Raw genomic sequence first — 24,249 nt, 5'->3', positions numbered from 1 at the left:
ATACTTTTTCTTGCAATTGTATATACTGTACTGTACATATATATTCCTCTGCTACATAAATATTGTACTGCTCTCTATACCTGTGCCAGCATAAACCACTCCTTTAGACATGAGGCGAGGGTTGCTCCTCTTGATTTTTGTTGAGCAATGGGTATACTGTACATGAACCTGTCATCAATACAGAAAGTGATTCCCTGCTCTTTAGCTCTTTCTGACATACAGTATATGTAAAAATGTGTTTTATTTGTATTACCAGAACTATTAAAGACACAATGCTCATCAAATACACAAAGCAGCTTACCTTCGTAATCCCAAAGACCATTGAAAGGTTCACCCGGTTTCCCAGGTGGCGCTGTTGGATCATCAAAGAACAGGGAATAAACTTCCATGAGGAGCCCGTCTTCATGTGGCTTGAAAGTGATTGTCACTGGCTTATGTAATACTGGTTTGCTGTCCCATGTTGTAGTTATTCTGTAGGAAATCTATATGAAATCCAATTATTGTTTTTGGAAATAATAACCAAGAAGATAACTCACCACACTAATATGAAACTCGCTACACATGCTATATAACAAACAAACAGACCTCATGACATACCTTTTCTACATGTATCTGTTATGTACAACCAATGTATCCTACATTTTTGCATATCCCTTGTTACCTACTTCAGGCTCTTTTTTATTAAATTGTTTTTCACCTTACCACCACACTAGTACTTATAGATATCTACCTAACTGGACGATGCTCATTAATGAGTCAAGTTGATATCACTACCGAATCATAGTTCAATGGAATGAATATTGTTAGAAATCTATATATGTCACCTTACAATGTATAGAAATATAATTCAATGTAAGGAATCATATACTGTATAGATTGCAGCCAGTTGCTAAGTACATGGAGAACTGGCAGCAGTTTTAATTTGGGCATACTGTATAACAGGTTGGACAACCCCTTTAACCTTTATCTAATGAAACAACCCCAACCCACTTTAACAGCTTGGCTTGTCTTGTCTTTTGCCAATCAGTAACAATATGTTCACATCTGCGTATGAAGCTTCATTTGAAACCACATGATCACAATTCATCATATGTAATGGGCAAAATAGCGCTGCATGTGTAAAGAGCAGATGAGATGGTAGTGATAAATGGACTTAGGCACACTGAGTAGTACAATGTGTTTACACCACTATTGTGGCGTTAAAAAATTGCAAATTATGGTGCACGCCATATGTGCCCCACAATTTGTAACTTAATGAGCCTCTCCCCGTTGTTCTAAAGTGGCAAGAAAGGGGGCAGAGTTTAAATGAAGAAGGAGAGCCTATCACAGCTTACTTGAGTTATAACCCCAATTCCAAACAAGATGCAATGATTTTTAAATCTCATACAATTATCTGTTATTCACAATAGATCATAGAGCACATAATGTATCAGATGTTTTACCATTTCATGAAAAAATGTACTCATTTGAAGGCAGCAACGCATCTCAAAAAAGTTGGGACAGGGCCATGTCTACCGTGGTGTAGGTGGAGACCAATTGCTGGAATTTTGGAAGAGGAATGTTGTTCCATTATTGTCTGATGTAGGATTCTAGCTGCTCAACAGTCCTGTGTCTTCTTTGCCAGATACCGTAGGTCTGAAACGCAGGCAGGCCAGTTTAGCACCTCGACTCTTCTGCGCCATGCTGTTCTGATGGATGCAGTATGTGGTTTAGCATTGTCCTGCTGAAATATGCAAGGTCTTACCTGAAAGAGACGTTGTCTGGATGGGAGCATATGTGGCTCTAAAACCTCTCTATACTGTTCGGCATTAATAGAAGTGCTAGATGCCCATGTCATAGGCACTACCATACCATACCCATACTATCAGAGATGCTGGCTTTTTAACTGTGTGCTGATAAAAAGCTGGATGGTCCCTCTCCTCTTGAGTCCTTAGGACATGTTGTTCGAGCTTTGCAAAAAGAATTTTGAATTTGGATTCATCTGACCACAGAACAGTTTTTCATTTAGCCTCAGTCCATTTTAAATGAGCTTTGGCCCAGAGAAAATGGTGGCATTTCTGGATCATGTTGACATATGGCTTTTAGTTAGTAAAGCAATCCACAAATGCTTTACCTTGCATTTGTGGATTGCATGGTGAACTGTGTTCACAGACAATGATTTCTGGAAGTGTTCCTGAGCCCATGCAGTGATTTCCAGTACAGAATCAGCACCTAAGTGTATCCAGTTTGCATACAGCACTTTAGTATATCCAGTTTGCATACAGCACTTTAGTATTTTCAGTTTGCATACAGCACTTTAGTGTATCCAGCTTGCACTAGCACTTTAGTGTATCCAGCTTGCACTAGCACTTTAGTGTATCCAGCTTGCACTAGCACTTTAGTGTATCCAGCTTGCACTAGCACTTTAGTGTATCCAGCTTGCACTAGCACTTTAGTGTATCCAGCTTGCACTAGCACTTTAGTGTATCCAGCTTGCACACAGCACTTTTATATTTTAGCTGACACACAGCATTTATTGTACCCAGCCTATATCCAGCACTTCTGTGCATTCAGCTCATATAGCACTTTAGTTTATTCAGCCTGCATACAGCACTTTAGTTCTTGGAACCTACACCAAGACAGTACTTCAAACCGGATATACACGACAGTCTCCTCTCTATCCTTGTGTACTCAGCCATTGTATATAACACTATATGTACCCAGTTATAGTAGTATATGCCTTCAGCCTGTACATAACACCTTGATATCAACTATAAAACCATTCAACCAGTCTATCAAATTGTTTTTATACCAAAAATATTAATAAATAAGTTTTCAAACCTAATAACCTACTTCAATATATACCAGATGAGAGTGTGCCATAACAACTATATTTTTCCAATTTATTGTCTACACGGTTTCTAGGTGTACCGGTGTATGAGCACCTCTATCCACATTGCACAGTCAGTGAGCCACTGAAATACCAAATTTTTCCAGTACAGAATCATGCCTGTTTTTATGCAGTGCTGTCTGAGGAACCGTAGATCACTAGCGTCCAATACTGACCGTCAGCATTGTCCCTTGCGCACATGGATTTCACATGGAACAGTTTCTGAAAGGGTTCCACAACTTTTAGATGCAATTTTTCACAGATTGGTCAACCTCTACCCATCTTTGCTTTTGAGAGACTCTGCCTGTGTAAAAATGCTATTTTGATACCTGTGACCTGCTTGGAAATTGTTTTTATTAGTACCACTTATTTTTCTAGCCTTTTGTTGCCCCTGTCCAAATGTTTTTTAGATGCCATCAAGTTCTAAATGAGTTAATTTTTTTGTCATGAAATGGTAATGTCACAGTCGTTACCTTTGACTGTGACCTTCCGTTCTTGCTCATTCGGCGCTCCTCGCTGAAGTTCTGTTCCTGTGTATTATTTGTGGTTCTGTATGGGTTAACTCCCCTGTATGCCTATTAGGAGTTAATCCTCTGTCTGCTCCATGGGTGTGGTCTCTCTGCTGCACCCATGGAACCTGTATATAAGGCTGAGGTTTTCTTCAGTTCTGTGTCAGCTCTCCTGGTGTGTGTTGTCTTGTCCTGCTTTGCTCCTGGTTTGTACTCTCTCCCATGCTGCTGACCCATGGGATCTGTGTCTGTCTGTCTGTGCTCTGTGAGTTTCCCTACTTGTTCATTCTGTCACGAGTTGGAGGTCCCGGGAGAGACCACCGCGTCGTCATGCAATAAACGGAAATCAGGTACAGACACATAAGAGTTTATTGCACAAACAGAAACATGGAAAGCAGCACAGATAAAACATGAGCTCTATGTACCGTCAGCACAGTGGGAGAAAACCCCCACTGCGCCACTGTCTAGTAATACTCCAGAGGGGCGTAACTAAGCAACTCCTGGTTTTCACTAGAGCCCTAGATGGTAGGGTTAGACTTAGCCGCAGGAAGTTGCCAGGGTCCACTCTGGAGCGTGACCTAGACAGTGACAGCAGGAGCGAATGGACAACAGGTACCAGAAGGTACCGACGGCACATAGGCAAACATAACAGACAGGTAAATACAAAACAGGGCAAATAATAACACAAGCAGGAGTTCATGCAAGGGAGCAGGAGTGGCAATGAGCAGAGAAGGACTTGCTCCACCAGTAGTAAACTGCATGGCCTTGTCATGCCACTCTGCTGCAAAGGCTTGCTGAACACAGACATATGGATACAAAACAGGGCAACTAATAATACAAACAGGAGTTCACGCAAGGGAGCAGGAGTGGCAATGAGCAGAGAAGGACTTGCTCCACCAGTAGTAAACTGCATGGCCTTGTCATGCCACTCTGCTGCAAAGGCTTGCTGAACACAGACATATGAATACAAAACAGGGCAACTACAGTAATAATACAAGCAGGAGTTCACGCAAGGGAGCAGGAGTGGCAATGAGCAGAGAAGGACTTGCTCCACCAGTAGTAATCTGCATGGCCTTGTCATGCCACTCTGCTGCAAAGGCTTGCTGAACACAGAAATAAGAATAAACACAAAGTAACTAAAACATAACTGGCAGAACAGAAAGACAGGAAAAAGGACGCAAATGAACAAGTAGGGAAACTCACAGAGCACAGACAGACACAGATCCCATGGGTCAGCAGCATGGGAGAGAGTACAAACTAGGAGCAAAGCAGGACAAGACAACACACACCAGGAGAGCTAACACAGAACTGAAGAAAACCTCAGCCTTATATACAGGTTCCATGGGTGCAGCAGAGAGACCACACCCATGGAGCAGACAGAGGATTAACTCCTAATAGGCATACAGGGGAGTTAACCCATACAGAACCACAAATAATACACAGGAACAGAACTTCAGCGAGGAGCGCCGAATGAGCAAGAACGGAAGGTCACAGTTAAAGGTAACGACTGTGACAGGTAAAATGTCTCACTTTCACTATCTGATACGTCCCAGGTGTGCAAGATGGGAGACAAGTCCAGAGATGCTGTAGGTCATGGTAACATGTTTAGGCCATGCAGGCTGCTCAAAGAAGCCCCAAAAACATGCAGCCTAGCATTATCCTGCTGAAAAATAGCTCCTGGGACACTTTGGAAAAATGGCCATACCACTGGTTCCACGACCAAAGCAATGTAACACCCAACTATTAGTGTACCTAAAATGAAGAATGGAGGGGTCCGGCTACCATGTATTATGTAACCCCACACCATAATCCTGGAAGTAGGACCAGAGTACAGTTTAAAACCAGGAAATGTTGAGGATGTCAAAAAAAGACATTCTATTTAGCACATCTGAATGTGTCTAAAATGAGATGCACCAAAATGTTGATACAAAAATTGCTAGAGGAGTTGACGCGCTTAGCACAGTAAATGGGGGCCTCTATGCTGTTTCTCTGTCTACTGAAGGTGAAAGACATATGTCTCTAACGGCATGTGTACTCTATGTCCATGTATCACATGTGCCCTTTTCTATCTGCTCTATTGTGCTGACCAGCCGTGAGCCTACTACACCTCTCATAGACTAGCTTAAATCTGGGAGCTCAGAGATCCATCTGGTTGTGGGCATACCTCTGTTATTGGTGATGTGGTCTTAAAAACACTCTGGAGTAGAACCACAGGGTTGACTCAAATCCTCCAGTGGCTCTGATACTATTCCCACCCTGCCCATGTGAGTACTCTAACCCATTGAGCTGTTCTGCTATTGGTGCAGTGTCATTGCACCAATAACATTGGCCTTCATTTCTGTCCTGGCTCAGATCTCCTTCCCCTGAAACCACCTCTGCAGTGGTGTGGATCTTCACACGCAGCATTATTTTTTCCCCATCAAAACAATGGACACCTCAGCAGAATGGGGTTGGCGCCATTGTTATTTATTGTGAATTTACGGCCAACAGCTTTGGCAACATATTGTGGTTTCCATCATCAACAGAAACCATGATGCAGACATGAACAGAATCTACCTAACCAATTCTCCATTTATTGGCACAGTACAAAAGTCCAGTTGGACCCACCTCCTCAATAAAAAAAAGCTAACCAGTTTGACCAATTCTATAAGCCGCCATTTTGTACTTTCAAAAAGTAGAAATCAGTAAAGATTCACCTGCTTTTCTTGATACTCCTTTACATCTTCACTGTCTAGACTGGTCTGGAGGACTTGTTCTCTTTGACATAAAAAAAAGAAATTTAGGTAAGTGTATTGTAGCAGGAAACGGTCAGTTATTTGGTCTACCACAACCTGGTTATCCAACTGATAATGAAATTGCCTGTACACAGGTACCGTAGGGTTGAGAACACATATAGCAAAGCCTCATATCTTTGCCCGAGAGGGATGCTTCCTTACAGCTGTCACATTACACAGATTTTATAGCAGTGAGTGGATTAGGGAGGCTTAGAATTGTAAAATCCTTTTAAAAGATCTCTTAAAGGGCCATAATTACTCAGCATGTTAAATGAGATATTGCTCTGCTTTAAATGTATTTCATGAAACTTTAATAAACCATCATAAAATCTGGCTTGTCGGATATTAAATGTAAACCATTCAGTGCTGCAGATTAAAATGCTGCGACTGAAAATGAACCCCAAGGATAGTAGTCAGTGGTTCAGGCTTGTTTTGTAAGAAATGTATCAGGTTGGTACATGTGAAAAGAAAATGGCTGATATAAAAAAAAAATATCCAGGATTCTCTATAAAAAAAAAAAACAACCAATAGCCTGGTTGAGTTGACAGTTGTGTGACATATACAAGTGATTTCTGTATTACTTCAGAAATTGCATTAATATGCAGCTGTTATAGGGAGTGATTTTTAAAAAGCACAAATAAGAGGCATTTTCCCTTTTCTGTGCTGCTTCTCCCATCTAGTGGCAGAAAGTGGTATTACACCTCAGGATAATTGGCTATGTTGTAGTATTTTTACATACAAAGTATTCTCCAAACATCTTAACTATCGGCAAATTAAGTAAAATGCATATTTAGTACTTTAATGTGAACAGGATATCCAAATGTTCTTAACAAGCTTATCTTTTGTCAGTAGAAGAATTCTGATCCCATTAGTAAAGAATCATTTGGCTCTGCAGGAAACAGAAGAGCTGTGGAATATGATGAGAACAAAAAGGTGTTGCCTTTCCAGAGAAAGGCACCATTCATAAGACCCAAGGGATTCAAGCTCTTATTATTTCATACAGCAGTTACCCAGGTACTGTAGGATAGCTCTCTTGGCCTCCGATTTTACTCCATTTATTCAGCTGACTCTGGTTATGTGATTTACTTGCTGCTGGCGTTGGAGCATGCAGAGATGACTTCAACATTAGACTCTTCATAATGTAATGTTATAGTGTTCTTGCAATCTGCTTAGTGGTGCTCTAGCCTATCGCACTAGTGTACAGTCCTGCTCCTCAACATGGAAGAATATGTAAAATGTGTTCAGCCCTTTCATCCAACACAGCCATGGGTGCAAATGTGGCATATGTGGCTTATGAATATGCCATTCAATCTGAAAGCCGAATTTTAATACATTTATACCAGAAAAATATTCCAATGACTTGCCACATTAGTCTAAAATGAGGATGACATGGAATACAGAGAACTGACCCGAGACTTGCCACATTAGTCTAAAATGAGGATGACATGGGATACATTGAACCACCTTAGGAACAATGTTGGGAAGACTAAGGAGATGGTTGCGGACTTCCGCAAGGCCAGACATCCTCCTAAGCCAGTGGACATCCAGGGGATGAACATTTAGATAGTCAACACTTATAAGAACCTGGGTGTACGCCTTAATAATAAGCTGGATTGGACAGATGACATTGACGCACTGTACAGAAACGGCCATAGCAGGCTTTACCTACTTAGGAGGTGAGAGTTTTTGGAGTGCAGAGAGCACTTCTTAGGTCCTTTTTCAACTCTGTGGTGGCATCAGCCATCTTTTTCAGAGTGGCCTGCTGGGGTAGCAGCATCTCAACCAGGGAGAGGAAGAGACTTCAGAAACTGATTAGAAGGGCCTGCTCCTTCCTGGGGAGCCCCCTAGAACCAGTGCAGGTGATAGGTGAGTGAAGGATACTATCCAAGTTGATCTCCATGCTGTAGAATAACTCCCATCCCATGCATGAGACAGTGATAGCATTGAGCAGTACCGTCAGTGACCGAATGCTTCACCTCAAGTGTGAGAAGGAGCGCTATTGAAAGTCATTCCTCCCTGCTGCTGTAAGGCTCTACAACTAACGTCGACCCAAGCCGAGATAGACAGCACTCATCACCTATGGGTTCCTGTGGATATCATTTCATCCAGAGACTGAATTCTATAAGCTGTGACATCTACCGTATATCCCTTATATTTTACATTTTTTATCTGTACCCTGTACTGTAATGCCTTTATTTTGGAGTTATTGTATTCTGTGTGCTGCTGTAACACTGTGAATTTCCCCATGGTGGGATTATTAAAGGACTTATTTTGTCTTATTTTAAAGGGGTTATCCAACCCCTATAATGACTCCCCCCCAATTCCCAGGCATCTCATATAGATTATACTTACCACACTCCGCGTGACAGGGAGATGCAGCGGTGGCCGTGAGGGGATCAGGAGCGACTCGGGTGCCAGGGAGTGGGGTAAGTATAATCTATATGAGGATAACCCCATTAAAACATGCAGTTTCCCAGGCCTACCGATCAGCCATGAGCTTTACTCTGTGTTCATATATTTTTACCCAATTTTATCAATAGGGGGGCGTATGACGATCATTGCGTTCTACTCATTTTGGATTTAAAAAATTTCTATTGGTTTATATTAAAGGTTTTCACTGGGTTTACCCCTTCAGCTTTCACTTTCAGTGCATCTGCATAATGTTGCTTTATGCTTCACAATAAATCCATCAGGGAGCTGCTCTGATGGCTCAATATGTAGCCCTCGGGGCGGATTAAGTGCATGATAGGCCCGGGGCTGTCTACCCAACTTGGGCCCCTCCCTCCATTCTAGTTTAGTTTTTTTTTATATATGAAGAGGCTGTGGTGCTTCGTGAGCGCTAAGCAGCCTCAGACCATTCACTCTTACCATAGAGGGAAGGGAGATGAGGAACTCTCAGTTAGAGCATCACACATTACACTGATAAATGCAGTGCTCTTCTGTGGTCATCTAGGTCTATCAAGAGAACAACAGAGTTGTCATACTGTTAAAGAAACATAGAATGTGTCGGCAGATAAGAACCATTTGGCCCATCTAGTCTTCCCAATATACTGAATACTATGAATAGCCCTTGGCCCTATCTTATATGAAGGATGGCCTTATGCCTATCCCATGCATGCTTAAACTCATTCACTGTATTTGCAGCTACCACTTCTGCAGGAAGGCTATTCCATGCATCCACTACTCTCTCAGTAAAGTAATACTTCCTGATATTACTTTTAAACCTTTGCCCCTCTAATTTAAAACTATGTCCTCTTGTAGCAGTTTTTCTTCTTTTGAATATGCTCTCCTCCTTTACCGAGTTGATTCCCTTTATGTATTTAAAAGTTTCTATCATATCCCCTCTGTCTTGTCTTTCTTCCAAGCTATACATGTTAAGGTCCTTTAATCTTTGCTGGTAAGTTTTATCCTGCAATCCATGTACCAGTTTAGTAGCTCTTCTCTGAACTCTCTCCAAAGTATCAGAGAGTTAGAATTATCCTAATTCTACCAATCTACTATTTTACTAACAGATGACATATTCCCCTTACAGCAGCAGTAAATTGAGAAAATATTATCTATATAGTAGTTTTCTCTCTAAGCTGACTGCTAGAGAAGGATGATATTTAGCATTTCACTTTGGAAAAAAAACGCCAACAATTCTAAAAAATTTGGTAAAAAAAAACCTTGCTGAAAGAAGTGCCCCCTTTAAATTGGCATTGTACAATGAAATTACATTTCTCCCTCTAGGTAACAGAAAGGGGTTAGCAGTGACGATGGGACTGACGTGTTGATGTTCCAGATAACAGATCCATTAGCAGACGCTGCCTAGGCCTTGTAAACAAATGTAAAGAGTGATTCATCCAAGATGCCAGCGAGAGACTAGAAAATAAACACGCAATGCTGTTTGTACAGCTACAGTACATTTAATTAGCAGTATCTCCGCTTCAGGCAGAGTTTGTACAGGACAATGCTATGATTCCTCTCTTAACTGACTGATATGAAGTTCAGGAATCCCAAGAAGCACAGATATTAGTTGGAGTCATGCACAGAGCTAGAAGATACTGATAACACAGTGAAGCATGTGCATACTGATGTAGACAAGCCACTCGGACTTCTCACTGGGAAAGATGGCTGACTATGATACATAAATAATTAGTCATCTTGAGAAATTAAAAGAAAATATTCCCTGTTTACTGAATAATAATGTGCTTCATGTCTCATCTGCAATGCACAACATGTGCTTATGTACTATGCTTATTAGATTTGTCAATCTATGGAAATATTCATTACATATGAACAGGATCTGTCTCCATTTGATTCAGTGATGCATCTACTTGAGGAATGTTCATCCACCCTTCTATCAATTTTCCTTAAAGCTAAATCCACATCTGCGATATACTTCTGGAAGAGAGGCAGCATTTATGCAGGAAACCTGGCGGGCCGCGGACCCCGTTATAGACAATGGGATCCGTCAGGCACCAGCGTTCTCCGGCATATGCAAGGTACCTTTGCTGGAATAGAATACTGGAATTCAAACTGCAGATGTGGATGGGCCTCCTTCAAAAAGTATTATTTAGGCTGTATTCACACATAGGGATTTTGTGTGTGTGTGAGGGGTTGCTGTTTTGCTGTTTTAGTGTAGGTTTTTGCACCTGCATTTTTGGTGCATATTTTTGCTAAAAAGAAGAAAAATAAAAGCTCCAGATGTTGGCTGGAAGTCTATGGTAATTATGAATGCAGCACACACTAATAAAAAACAGCATAAAAACCTGCATTATGGAAAAAACACAAGCCGTTTCTATGGAGTCTTTTTATTGGCCAAAAAACACCTCTTGGTAGTATTTCACATTGATTTAAAAATACATTTTTAGCCATAACAAATAGCTTGGATAAGAATTGGTACACTACAAAAACCCATGTTGAAAGTACAAGTAATTAAAGGCTATGAGCACCTTTGGAGTAATTGTTTTATTACATTAAAGGGTAATAGTACAAAGGCAGTGGCTCAATTGACCTTAGGAACTATGGTTCGGTGCACTCCCCATGACACACCCACTGACGATGAGAAAAAAGTTATAAAAAATGGTTGGGGGGCACTCAACTATCTAGTGCTGTATAGAATCATAGATAGTAAATTTACATACAAGGAAATTTATTCAAAAGCACAGATAATACAAAAATATATAAGGAATATACAGTCGTGGCCAAAAGTTTTGAGAATTACATAAATATTGGAAATTGGAAAAGTTGCTGCTTAAGTTTTTATAATAGCAATTTGCATATGCTCCAGAATGTTATGAAGAGTGATCAGATGAATTGCATAGTCCTTCTTTGCCATGAAAATTAACTTAATCCCAAAAAAAACTTTCCACTGCATTTCATTGCTGTCATTAAAGAACCTGCTGAGATCATTTTAGTAATCGTCTTGTTAACTCAGGTGAGAATGTTGACGAGCACAAGGCTGGAGATCATTATGTCAGGCTGATTGGGTTAAAATGGCAGACTTGACATGTTAAAAGGAGGGTGATGCTTGAAATCATTGTTCTTCCATTGTTAACCATGGTGACCTGCAAAGAAACGCGTCCAACCATCATTGCATTGCATAAATATGGCTTCACAGGCAAGGATATTGTGGCTACTAAGATTGCACCTCAATCAACAATTTATAGGATCATCAAGAACTTCAAGGAAAGAGGTTCAATTCTTGTTAAGAAGGCTTCAGGGCGTCCAAGAAAATCCTAAAGAGGATTCAGCTGCGGGATCAGAGTGCCACCAGTGCAGAGCTTGCTCAGGAATGGCAGCAGGCAGGTGTGAGCCCATCTGCACGCACAGTGAGCGAAGACTTTTGGAAGATGGCCTGGTGTCAAGAAGGCCAGCAAAGAAGCCACTTCTCTCCAAAAAAACCATCAGGGACAGATTGATCTTCTGCAGAAAGTATGGTGAATGGACTGCTGAGGACTGGGGCAAAGTCATATTCTCCGATGAAGCCTCTTTCCGATTGTTTGGGGCATCTGGAAAAAGGCTTGTCCGGAGAAGAAAAGGTGAGCGCTACCATCAGTCCTGTGTCATGCCAACAGTAAAGCATCCTGAGACCATTCATGTGTGGGGTTGCTTCTCATCCAAGGGAGTGGGCTCACTCACAATTTTGCCCAAAAACACAGCCATGAATAAAGAATGGTACCAAAACACCCTCCAACAGCAACTTCTTCCAACAATCCAACAACAGTTTGGTGAAGAACAATGCATTTTCCAGCACGATGGAGCACCGTGCCATAAGACAAAAGTGATAACTAAGTGGCTCGGGGACCAAAACGTTGACATTTTGGGTCCATGGCCTGGAAACTCCCCAGATCTTAATCCCATTGAGAACTTGTGGTCAATCCTCAAGAGGCGGGTGGACAAACAAAAACCCACTAATTCTGACAAACTCCAAGAAGTGATTATGAAAGAATGGGTTGCCATCAGTCAGGAATTGGCCCAGAAGTTGATTGAGAGCATACCCAGTCGAATTGCAGAGGTCCTGAAAAAGAAGGGCCAACACTGCAAATACTGACTCTTTGCATAAATGTCATGTAATTGTCGATAAAAGCCTTTGAAACGTATGAAGTGCGTGTAATTATATTTCACTACATCACAGAAACAACTGAAACAAAGATCTAAAAGCAGTTTAGCAGCAAACTTTGTGAAAACTAATATTTGTGTCATTCTCAAAACTTTTGGCCACGACTGTAGTGTGTAAATGTATAGTTGGTCACCTAGGTATAATATCGACTGAGTCCAACCATACATCCACCACATATATTTAAGACATCATCAAAAGTACATAGTTAGTAAAATCGATACCATATGACCAAATTGGAAAAATACATTGGTAGAATAAAATGTTCGTAGTTGATCAACTTCAAAATCGGAAATAAAATTGTATAAAAATGGACATAAAATTAAAAAAATAAATAGAGAATAAAATATAATGTTGCTCCGTTGCAGTGTCCTAATTAATAGTTCAATACAGTATCTCAATATGTATTTGGCCTGCTGGCATATAAGGTAGTGGTATATAAATAACAGGTTCAGCGTGTGTTTACTGCTTTTAATACTGATACAGTTGCACAGGTATATATTGATGATATGCTATATTGAAGAAAACACTAATGTCATTTTTTAGCTATATTGAAAAAAAACATTGTCCTTTTTAAATAGCAGAGAGAGTGGTTGGAATCTCTTTTGCTTTTATATATATATATATATATATATATATATATACAGTACAGACTAAAAGTTTGGACACACCTTCTCATTCAAGGAGTTTTCTTTATTTTCATGACTATGAAAATTGTAGATTCACACTGAAGGCATCAAAACTATGAATTAACACATGTGGAATTATATACATAACAAACAAGTGTGAAACAACTGAAAATATGTCATATTCTAGGTTCTTCAAAGTAGCCACCTTTTGCTTTGATTACTGCTTTGCACACTCTTGGCATTCTCTTGATGAGCTTCAAGAGGTAGTCCCCTGAAATGGTTTTCACTTCACAGGTGTGCCCTGTCAGGTTTAATAAGTGGGATTTCTTGCCTTATAAATGGGGTTGGGACCATCAGTTGCGTTGAGGAGAAGTCAGGTGGATACATAGCTGATAGTCCTACTGAATAGACTGTTAGAATTTGTATTATGGCAAGAAAAAAGCAGCTAAGTAAAGAAAAACAAGTGGCCATCATTACTTTAAGAAATGAAGGTCAGTCAGTCAGCCGAAAAATTGGGAAAACTTTGAAAGTAAGGGCTATTTGACCATGAAGGAGAGTGATGGGGTGCTGCGCCAGATGACCTGGCCTCCACAGTCACCGGACCTGAACCCAATTGAGATGGTTTGGGGTGAGCTGGACCGCAGAGTGAAGACAAAAGGTCCAACAAGTGCTAAGCATCTCTGGGAACTCCTTCAAGACTGTTGGAAGACTATTTCAGGGGACTACCTCTTGAAGCTCATCAAGAGAATGCCAAGAGTGTGCAGAGCAGTAATCAAAGCAAAAGGTGGCTACTTTGAAGACCCTCGAATATGACATATTTTCAGTTGTTTCACACTTGCTTGTTATGTATATAATTCCACATGTGTTAATTCATAGTTTTGATGCCTTCATAGTCATGAAAATAAAGAAAACTCTTTGAATGAGAAAGTGTGTCCAAACTTTTGGTCTGTACTGTAGATATATATAATGTTCATATATACCAATATAACGGCAGTAATAGATAATCTCTTGTTGTTTATGACTTTATAGCCAGTTAGCAGCATGTTACCAATCCTTCTTGAGGAAGACGGCTTGTATATCTAAATTGCAACTATGTTGCCACGATCGCTGTGTATCAGCTGTTCCGCTCACCAGCTTACCACGTGGCGTCCCACGTGGTCGGGAGCTATAGCGCTGTTCGGTCACAGGAGGCTGATTTGTCGGTGATAGATGTTTGGATGTTGATCGCTTTCCAGCGAGCTGTGGTGGTTAGAATTGAACAGTCTGTCTTGCCAGGATTGAAGATTATATTCGATTATAGTCACTGCTATTTCACTGCTTATAACACATTCATCAAACGCGTTTCGGAGCTACGTGCTCCTTCTTCAGTGGCCTGCAGTGAATAGATTTGTGCATCTTTTTAAAGGGTATTTCATCATTTGGGGGAGGTATCCACTGAGATCCATGTTCTTTTAAAAGAGTGGACTAGATTGCCTAACCCTATGCTTTTATGCTGAATAAAACATAATCCTATACCATTCTGCATGTATACATATATGCAATATACAAAGGTCATTTGTATTAATATTGCGCCAAAAGTAATAAAGTAATCTGTTCATCAGAGAGTTGGTAGTTCTAGTATATTCCCATTATATTTTTTAGTATTAACCCCTTCCCGACTGCCATACGGCTATATACATGCTAGCTGCACATACCCCGTGCAGCTAGCACATGTATAGACGTCAGGCAGCTCTTTAATCCAAGCGCTGCAAAGAATCCTATAATTCTGCTACAATGTTGTTTTAGATCAAATAATTATTAAGGGCTGCAAAATTGTAGATAATGGCATGGGAGCATGGTGCTTGATATACATATTATTAGACAGATTGCATGCGCTTCATATATATATCAGTAAACTGGCTGCATAGTCTTGAATTGTTACTTTTAATCCAAGCTGTATTGGCATTGAGTATGTAGCAGATTAGGGACGATATTAATTTAGATGGCTGATAATTATGAAGTGATAGAACTGCATACTTTGTGGGACATCTGGCTGTAGGGAATTTTGGCTGACCCCATATCATATTTATTAGTTTTTTTGGTGTTTTAATATTAAATTAATAAAAAGAGATTTTATGGGAATATTATGGCTACTGATTTTTTTCTTTTTTTGACTTAATTGTTTACTAATCTAGTCCAACTTGCGGAGCTCTCCAGGACCCCCACAATATTTGTATAACTTGATGCCGAAAAGGCCTTTGATAGGGTTCATTGGGGGCTACTGGAGCAGGTTCTAGGCAAGTTTGGAATTCAGGGTCCTATGTTGATGGCTATTAAGGGTTTATACTCCTCCCCTGGAGCACGGGTGCTGGCCTCTTGTTTCCTGTCAGACTGTTACCAAATTACCAATGGCACCCACTAATGGCCCCTGGTGTTTGTTCTTGTTATGGAACCCCTGGAGGAAATTCGTACCAGTCCACTAGTCTTGGGGGCTTGGGTGGGATCTTTGGTCCACACCATTGGTCTTTATGCTAAGGATGTGGTTTTATCCCTCACTCACCCTATCGAGTCTCTTGCAGCTACATATAATATTCTATAACATTTTTCTGCTGTCATATTATAAGTTGAACATTAGTAAGGCCTCGTTCACATCACGAGCGGACACCGAACGGACCCCATTATAGTCTATGGGGTCTTTAGGCTCCGTTACGTTCAGTTAGGTCTCAGTTATCTGCAAAATCCGTCCTTTCCGTTCTCCTGCTCCTCAAAGGAGCCAGAGAACGGAAAGGAGAAACGGTGATGTGAACGAGGCCTTAGGCCTCTTTCACACTTGCGTTGTCCGGATCCGGCGTGTACTCCACTTGCCGGAATTACACTCCGGATCCGGAAAAACGCAAGTGTACTGAAAGCATTTGAAGACGGAACCGTCTTCCAAATGCTTTCAGTGTTACTATGGCACCCAGGACGCTATTAAAGTCCTGGTTGCCATAGTAGTAGTGGGGAGCGGGGGAGCGGTATACTTACAGTCCGTGCGGCTCCCGGGGCGCTCCAGAATGACGTCAGAGCGCCCCATGCGCATGGATGACGTGATCCATGTGATCACATGATCCATGCGCTTGGGGCGCCCTGACGTCACTCTGGAGCGCCCGGGGAGCCGCACGGACGGTAAGTACACTGCTCCCCGCTCCCCACTACACTTTACCATGGCTGCCAGGACTTTAGCGTCCCGGCAGCCATGGTAACCACTCTGAAAAAGCTAAATGTCGGATGCGGCAATGCGCCGAAACGACGTTTAGCTTAAGGCCGGATCCGGATCAATGCCTTTCAATGGGCATTAATTCCGGATCCGGCCTTGCGGCAAGTGTTCCGGATTTTTGGCCGGAGCAAAAAGCGCAGCATGCTGCGGTATTTTCTCCGGCCAAAAAACGTTCCGTTCCGGAACTGAAGACATCCTGATGCATCCTGAACGGATTTCTCTCCATTCAGAATGCATTAGGATAATCCTGATCAGGATTCTTCCGGCATAGAGCCCCGACGACGGAACTCTATGCCGGAAGACAACAACGCAAGTGTGAAAGAGCCCTTAGTCTTCTGTTTTACCCGATCAGGTATGGGAGGAAAACATATATCATGGATAAATTATCATCATTACCAATTGGTTTATTATGTATGAATCACTCTTTCAATATTACTGCATTGTATCTATGATCATGTATGCCTATATCTCCAGAATTTATTATCATGCTCTGATAACCGATATCATGTTTTGCTATTGGGCCACCAACATTGTACTTACCAAAGTTTAGTTCTGACCATACCCACCTGATATAAACATTCTAACTAAATCTGATAATACTTTTTTGCAAATTTTGACAACATGAAGCTATTTTTTCTTGTGATTCACCTATAAACAGATGCTCAATGAATCCTTTTATTTATTGTGTTTGAAACGTCACATGCATTACCTGAATAGCCATAAAAAAAACAAATAAAAAATGCACTGAATTCACCACACCAAAGAAGTGCTGAAGTATTTATCCGATTGTATTAAGGGTTAGGAACCCACAACAGAAGCACCCAAAAAATTGGACCCGAGTGCCATGCCAATTGTTCCTGTGTATTCAATGGGGAGAGGAGAGAAAGCCACTACCAGACACTTCCTTATCCCTTCAGAGAACAAAAGGATTGGGCAAAAATATTCACTTCATCTGATCTTTCTCTCGATATCATCTGTTGGGTAGAGTCAGGATCTCTCCACACACATTCGACTGTCGGTCGAACCCTGTTCTTAACGAGTTTGGCCAACAATACACTAATGTGTATGGGGGCCTTAAAAACTGGAGACTATGAAAAAGTTGTTACTCAAGTGATGTTAAGTGGGAGTGGGGACTTTAAACCTCAGATGTTTGACATATTGGGGCAAATGTATAAATGTCTGCAAGTTTTCTGCTCTGCAACATTTTAAAGTGACCCTCCAGGCAAAAGATGAAAATTCTAGCTTTTACCCCATTGGAGGTGACTACCCAGCAAGTTGCACATACTTGTAGATATCTTAGCAGATAGAAGCCTAAAGGATGTCAGGACACAAATTAAGAACTATAACCTAAAGAAGGATAGTAAAAGAATTGTGCCATACTGGAGCCATACCTTGTCTACATGATACCACCATATGGGTCTTAAATATTAATGTTATACAGTATCTATATTATGAAAATGCAACAAAATCCAAATACTATTCTTCCAGGGTGACTACCTAATAGGGTCACATCTTTGCTGAACATGCACCAACTGGAGTTTTGCTTATTTATTTCCATGGTTTAGGAGTCTTAGGACCTATGCCGACATATCCCTTCTGCCATTGCAAGTACTTAGAACATAGAATCAAGACCAACAGCTTCTATTGCTGTATCAATAGTCCTGAAAATGATTACCCACTTACACTGTAACCATTGCGAGCTATCACTGAGTCTTAAGAACCCTTTCACAGCTGAGTGGAAACAGGGTGGAGAAGGTACAGCTGGTGTAGACTAGGGGCTAATACTTCCTTTGCCTCAGTCTTGCTGTTATGCATTTTACAGTATGATTGACCATATTTTAGCATATATAATCTAGAAAGTTGTGATCAGATACATGCTGTGAATGGAAAATCAATATTCTTTGCTATAAAAGGTTATTTCATGCTCTCTAGCCTATAACCATGTTTGTAATAGCTACAAGAAACCACAAATGTTAATTCAATCAATTTCACTCATGTCTAATTACTTGTCCTTTAACCTTTGCATGCATTTGCCTTTAAATATAATAGGGTGACAATGTCTTTTTGTCACCAGTCTTTTTACATGATTGTATGTTTTTGCTAAGTTTTCAAATGAAGATGAAAAAGGAAAATGTGGCCATATAGTAGGAATAAAAGAGCACTTGTGTTTTTTATATCAATCAAAACATAATATATGTGTCCTTCACCACCTTTCCTCTTAAGGTAACCATCCTTTCAAAACAACATGATTTGGTGATGTGTGCATCACAAGATGTCTATCCTATACACTGACAAGCAAAAGAGTAACAATGTTTTGCACTTTTGACTTTCAGTCTCCATGTCTCACTAACCACTAGAGCTACAATTATTTGATAGACAATCATCTTGTCTATCTCATACATAAATTGGACTTGCAACTATTTAGCATATGATTGGTTATGCAGATTCTTGTCATGCAACTGCATTGTTGCCCTTTTGCTCCTAAAATTCTAAATTTTATTATTTTGTTAGTATTTTGTAAATCCACCTTTGGCTTTCAACAATGCCTGAATCCTTCTGAGCATGATCATATTCAACCATGTCTCCACCTAAATCTGTTCCCAGGTCTCTTCTACACGTTACCTATGTTGGTGCATACTGGTCGACTCACTTGGGTATGAATACAGTTTTTTCTTCAATTCTACCCACAAGTGTTTGATTGAGTTGAGGTCTGGGGACTGCTGGGGCCAATCCAACACCTCTACTTCATTGTCATTGAACCATTTCTTCGCCAATCTCAACATATGCTTCGGGTCATTGACCTGCTGGAACACTATGTCATCCTTTTCATTCCCTTAGTACTCGAGTGTACGAAGTAACTAGTCTTGTAGGATACTCACATATAGCTCAACATTGAGACTACCATCAATCCTGGTCAAGTATCCAATGCCTTTGGATGTAAAACAACCCCATATCATCAGGCTTCCTCCACTGAACTTGACAGTTCCTTCAATTTCTCAATCCGTTAGCTCCCTTTTTCCTTTGTTTCTTCCAGACGCATTTGCACCCATCAGAGCACAGACTATTGACTTTCATCTCATCGCTCCAAATAACAAGTTTCCAATCTTTACTGTCCGCTGTTGGTACTTTTCTGCAAACAAGAGCCGATGCTTCTTATGACCATATTTAAATCGAGGCTTCTTCACCTTTTTTCAGGCCACCATTCCAGACTTGTGTAATGTGTGTCACACGGTGCTTGCATGGATGTCTGTGATCTCACTATTACGAAGCATACAAGCCACGTCCACTACCATGTTTGTCATGACAGAACTGATAACACTTGTGATGAGTCAACTTGTTGACTCAGAAATTTTGCCTGGATGTCCACCTCTTGGCTTTGGAATGAATGGAGGGACTTCATTTTGTAGCCTTCCAACTGTCATGGTACCTACATGATGCAGTTTGGTAATTTTCTGATTCGAACCAGTGACCTTTTGCTTGGGAATCAACCTAATAACAAACTGAGCTACTAGGGAATGTGAGAACAGGTTGTAATTTGTGTTATACAAGAAGTATACCACCAGGAGCAAAACAGTGGATTCTTCCACCACCAGGAGCAAAACAGTAACAATGCAGTTACATGACAAGAAACTGCATAACTAATCATATGATAAATAGTTGCAAGTCCAATTTATGTATGAGATAGCCAAGATAGTCTGTAAAATGATGGTAGTCTAGTCTCATGTTCAAAATTCTAGTGGATGGTGAGATATGGAGACTAGGGTTGAGCGAACCCGAGGAAGTTCGGGTTCGCCGGGTTCGGCGAACTTCAGGTCAAGGTTCAGGTTCGGGACCCAAACTTGACCCGAACCCGGACTCTATTTAAATCAATGGGGACCTGAACTTTACTTTATTATTTTCCGTTAAAACATGGTTATAACGTAAAATAATAGCATTCTTAAAACAGAGTGCTAAATAAAATGTCTATTAATGGGTTAAAAAAAAAACTCACCTCATCCACTTGTTCGCGCAGCCAGTATCTTCTTTTCTTCACGACCTGCAAAAGGACCTGCGGTTATGTCACAGCCCTCACCACGTGGTGAGCACAGTGACGTCACCGCAGGTCCTACTGAATAAAGATAGAAGGTCCTTCTATCTTCATTCAGCAGGACCTGCGGTGACGTCACTGCGCTCATCACTTGGTGAGCGTGGTGACGTTACCGCAGGTCCTTTTGCAGGTCCTGAAGAAAAGAAGATACCGGCTGCGTGATCAAGTGGATAAAGTGAGTTGTTGTTTTTTTTAACCCCTCAATAGATATTTTATTTAGCATTCTGTTTTATGAATGCTACTATTTTCCGTTATAACCATGTTATAATGGAAAATAATAAAATCACCCGAACACCGAACCCGAACTTCAGTGAAAAAGTCCGGATTCGGGTCCGGGTACCCAAACTTGCAAAGTTCGTTACGAACCCCAACTTTGCAGTTTGGGTTCGCTCAACTCTAAATGGAGACTAAAAGTCAAAATTTAAAAACATTGTTACCCTTTTGCTCTTCAGTGTCCAGCCTGTCAATGGTTTTGCGAGTATGTTGAGACATTTTATTAAATTGAGTCCAAACTGGAGTGCTTAACCAAATTAGAGATAAGGTAAGATACCAGAGGTTCTCAGCGATGATTATATTGATGGTTTATCTTTAACATAGGTTATCAATATCTGATCAGTAAGGTCCAACTCCAAGCTCCCCAACTGATCAGCAGCTCTGCAGTATCTCTGCCACCGGAAATAGCCACTGGAACTACAAACTGGATTCCAAAAAAGTTGGGACACTAAACAAATTGTGAATAAAAACTGAATGCAATGATGTGGAGATGGCAAATGTCAATATTTTATTTGTAATAGAACGTAGATGACAGATCAAACATTTAATCCGAGTAAATGTATCATTTTAAAGGAAAAATACGTTGATTCCAATTTTCACAGTGTCAACAAATCCCCAAAAAGTTGGGACAAGTAGCAATAAGAGGCTGAAAAAAGTAAATTTGAGCATAACGAAGAGCTGGAAGACCAATTAACACTAATTAGGTCAATTGGCAACATGATTGGGTATAAAAAGAGCTTCTCAGAGTGGCAGTGTTTCTCAGAAGCCAAGATGGGTAGAGGATCACCAATTCTCACAATGTTGCGCAGAAAGATAGTGGAGCAATATCAGAAAGGTGTTACCCAGCGAAAAATTGCAAAGACTTTGCATCTAACATCATCAACTGTGCATAACATCATCCGAAGATTCAGAGAATCTGGAACAATCTCTGTGCGTAAGGGTCAAGGTCGTGAAACCATACTGGATGCCCGTGATCTCCGGGCCCTTAAACGACACTGCACCACAAACAGGAATGCTACTGTAAAGGAAATCACAGAATGGGCTCAGGAATACTTCCAGAAACCATTGTCAGTGAACACAATCCACTGTGCCATCCGCCGTTGCCAGCTGAAACTCTACAGTGCAAAGAAGAAGCCATTTCTAAGCAATATCCACAAGCTCAGGCGTTTTGACTGGGCCAGGGATCATTTAAAATGGAGTGTGGCAAAATGGAAGACTGTTCTGTGGTCAGACGAGTCACGATTTGAAGTTCTTTTTGGAAATCTGGGACGCCATGTCATCCGGACCAAAGAGGACAAGGACAACCCAAGTTGTTATCAACGCTCAGTTCAGAAGCCTGCATCTCTGATGGTATGAGGTTGCATGAGTGCGTGTGGCATGGGCAGCTTGCATGTCTGGAAAGGCACCATCAATGCAGAAAAATATATTCAGGTTCTAGAACAACATATGCTCCCATCCAGATGTCATCTCTTTCAGGGAAGACCCTGCATTTTTCAACAAGATAATGCCAGACCACATTCTGCATCAATCACAACATCATGGCTGCGTAGGAGAAGGATCCGGGTACTGAAATGGCCAGTCTGCAGTCCAGATCTTTCACCTATAGAGAACATTTGGCGCATCATAAAGAGGAAGGTGCAACAAAGAAGGCCCAAGACGATTGAACAGTTAGAGGCCTGTATTAGACAAGAATGGGAGAGCATTCCTATTTCTAAACTTGAGAAACTGGTCTCCTCGGTCCCCAGACGTCTGTTGAGTGTTGTAAGAAGGGGAGATGCCACACAGTGGTGAAAATGGCCTTGTCCCAACTTTTTGGGGATTTGTTGGCACCATGAAATTCTGATTCAACATATTTTTCCCTTAAAATGGTACATTTTCTCAGTTTAAACTTTTGTTCCGTGATTTATGTTCTATTCTGAATAAAATATTAGAAGTTGGCACCTCCACATCATTGCATTCAGTTTTTATTCACGATTTGTATAGTGTCCCAACTTTTTTGGAATCCGGTTTGTACATAAGTAGGGTTGAGCGAACCCAAACTGTAAAGTTCGGGTTTGTACCGAACTTTAGGATTTTTGGACCCCGGACCTGAACCCGAACTTTTCAGTAAAAGTTTGGGTTCGGTGTTTGCTGAGTTAATGGTGCTTTTTGAAAGGCTGCAGAGCAGCCAATCAACAAGTGTTTAACTTGTGTACCCTTAGAAGCCATCACAGCCATGCCTACTAATGGTATGGCTGTGATTAGCCAATGCAGCATGTGACCCAGCTCTATATAAGCTGGAGTCACGTAGCGCTGCACGTCACTCTGCTCTGATTAGTGTATAGGATGCTGCTGCTGTGAGGGAGAGATTAGGACAGAATCTTTAATCTGAAGTGCTTGTTAACTCAGCGATCTACCTAGATTTTGTTTTGTGGGTGCAGAGCACAATCTTTTTACCCTGCCCTGAGCCCAGTGACCCAGAAAAATAACTTTTATCCGTCTGTTAGTTAGGTGGGCGGCGGCGGCCATTTTATGCAAGTTCTGTGCACCAGCACAGCATATGTGCATTTGTGACAGTCAAATAGAAGCTTAAAATACTGCACTTATATTCTGGGTTTAAAAAAATCACCCATTTTTGGCAATACCCTCCATATGGGGCCTATACAGCATTAGTCAGTGTGCAATTTAAGCTTGAAATACTACAATAATTTTGGGGGTTTTAAAAAACACCCTTTTTGGGCAAAATAAATAATTTTACAGCCCTTGTTGCATCTGTCAGTGTGAAATACAAGCGTTACATACTACTGTCATATTCTGTTATTAAAAAAACACCCATTTAGGGCAAAATACTAAATTCGCGGCCCTAGCTGCATCTGTCATTGTTAAATACAAGCTTGAAATACAGAAATAATTTTCTGGGTTTAAAAAAACACCCCTTTTTGGTAATACCCTACATCTGGGGCCTATGCAGGTTTTGTCAGTGTGCAATATAAGCTTGAAATACTTCAATAATTTTCTGGGTTTAAAAAAGCACCCATTTTTGGCAATATCCTCCATCTGGGGCCTATGCAGCATTAGTCAGTGTGAAGTTTAAGCTTGAAATACTGCAATAATTTTGTAGGTTTCAAAAAAACACCCTTTTTGGGCTAAATACAAAATTTTACAGCCCTTGTTGCATCCTTCAGTGTGAAATACAAGTGTTAGATACTGCTGTCATATTCTGTTATTAGAAAAAACACCCATTTTGGGCAATACCTTACATCTGGGGCCTATGCTGCATTTGTTAGTGTGAC

The 24,249-nt window shown here is 40.8% G+C and overlaps 1 protein-coding gene across 1 annotated transcript in view; it reads right to left on the bottom strand.

The window, feature by feature from the left end:
* Nucleotides 1-24,249, bottom strand: part of LOC120990988 (UPF0462 protein C4orf33 homolog) — a 112,774-nt gene that overhangs the window by 67,739 nt on the left and 20,786 nt on the right. Inside the window, exons 3-4 of the mRNA XM_040419880.1 lie at nucleotides 6,075-6,135; nucleotides 302-482 (exon numbers count right to left, since the gene is read on the bottom strand). Of these exons, the coding sequence (XP_040275814.1) occupies nucleotides 302-482; nucleotides 6,075-6,135 (242 nt within the window). The remainder of the gene's footprint in view (nucleotides 1-301; nucleotides 483-6,074; nucleotides 6,136-24,249) is intronic.

The sequence above is a fragment of the Bufo bufo genome, chromosome 2, assembly GCF_905171765.1.
Source record: "Bufo bufo chromosome 2, aBufBuf1.1, whole genome shotgun sequence".
Classification (NCBI taxonomy): domain Eukaryota; kingdom Metazoa; phylum Chordata; class Amphibia; order Anura; family Bufonidae; genus Bufo; species Bufo bufo.
Note: the sequence above shows the minus strand (reverse complement) of the source record. Positions and strands in the feature narration are given on the sequence as shown.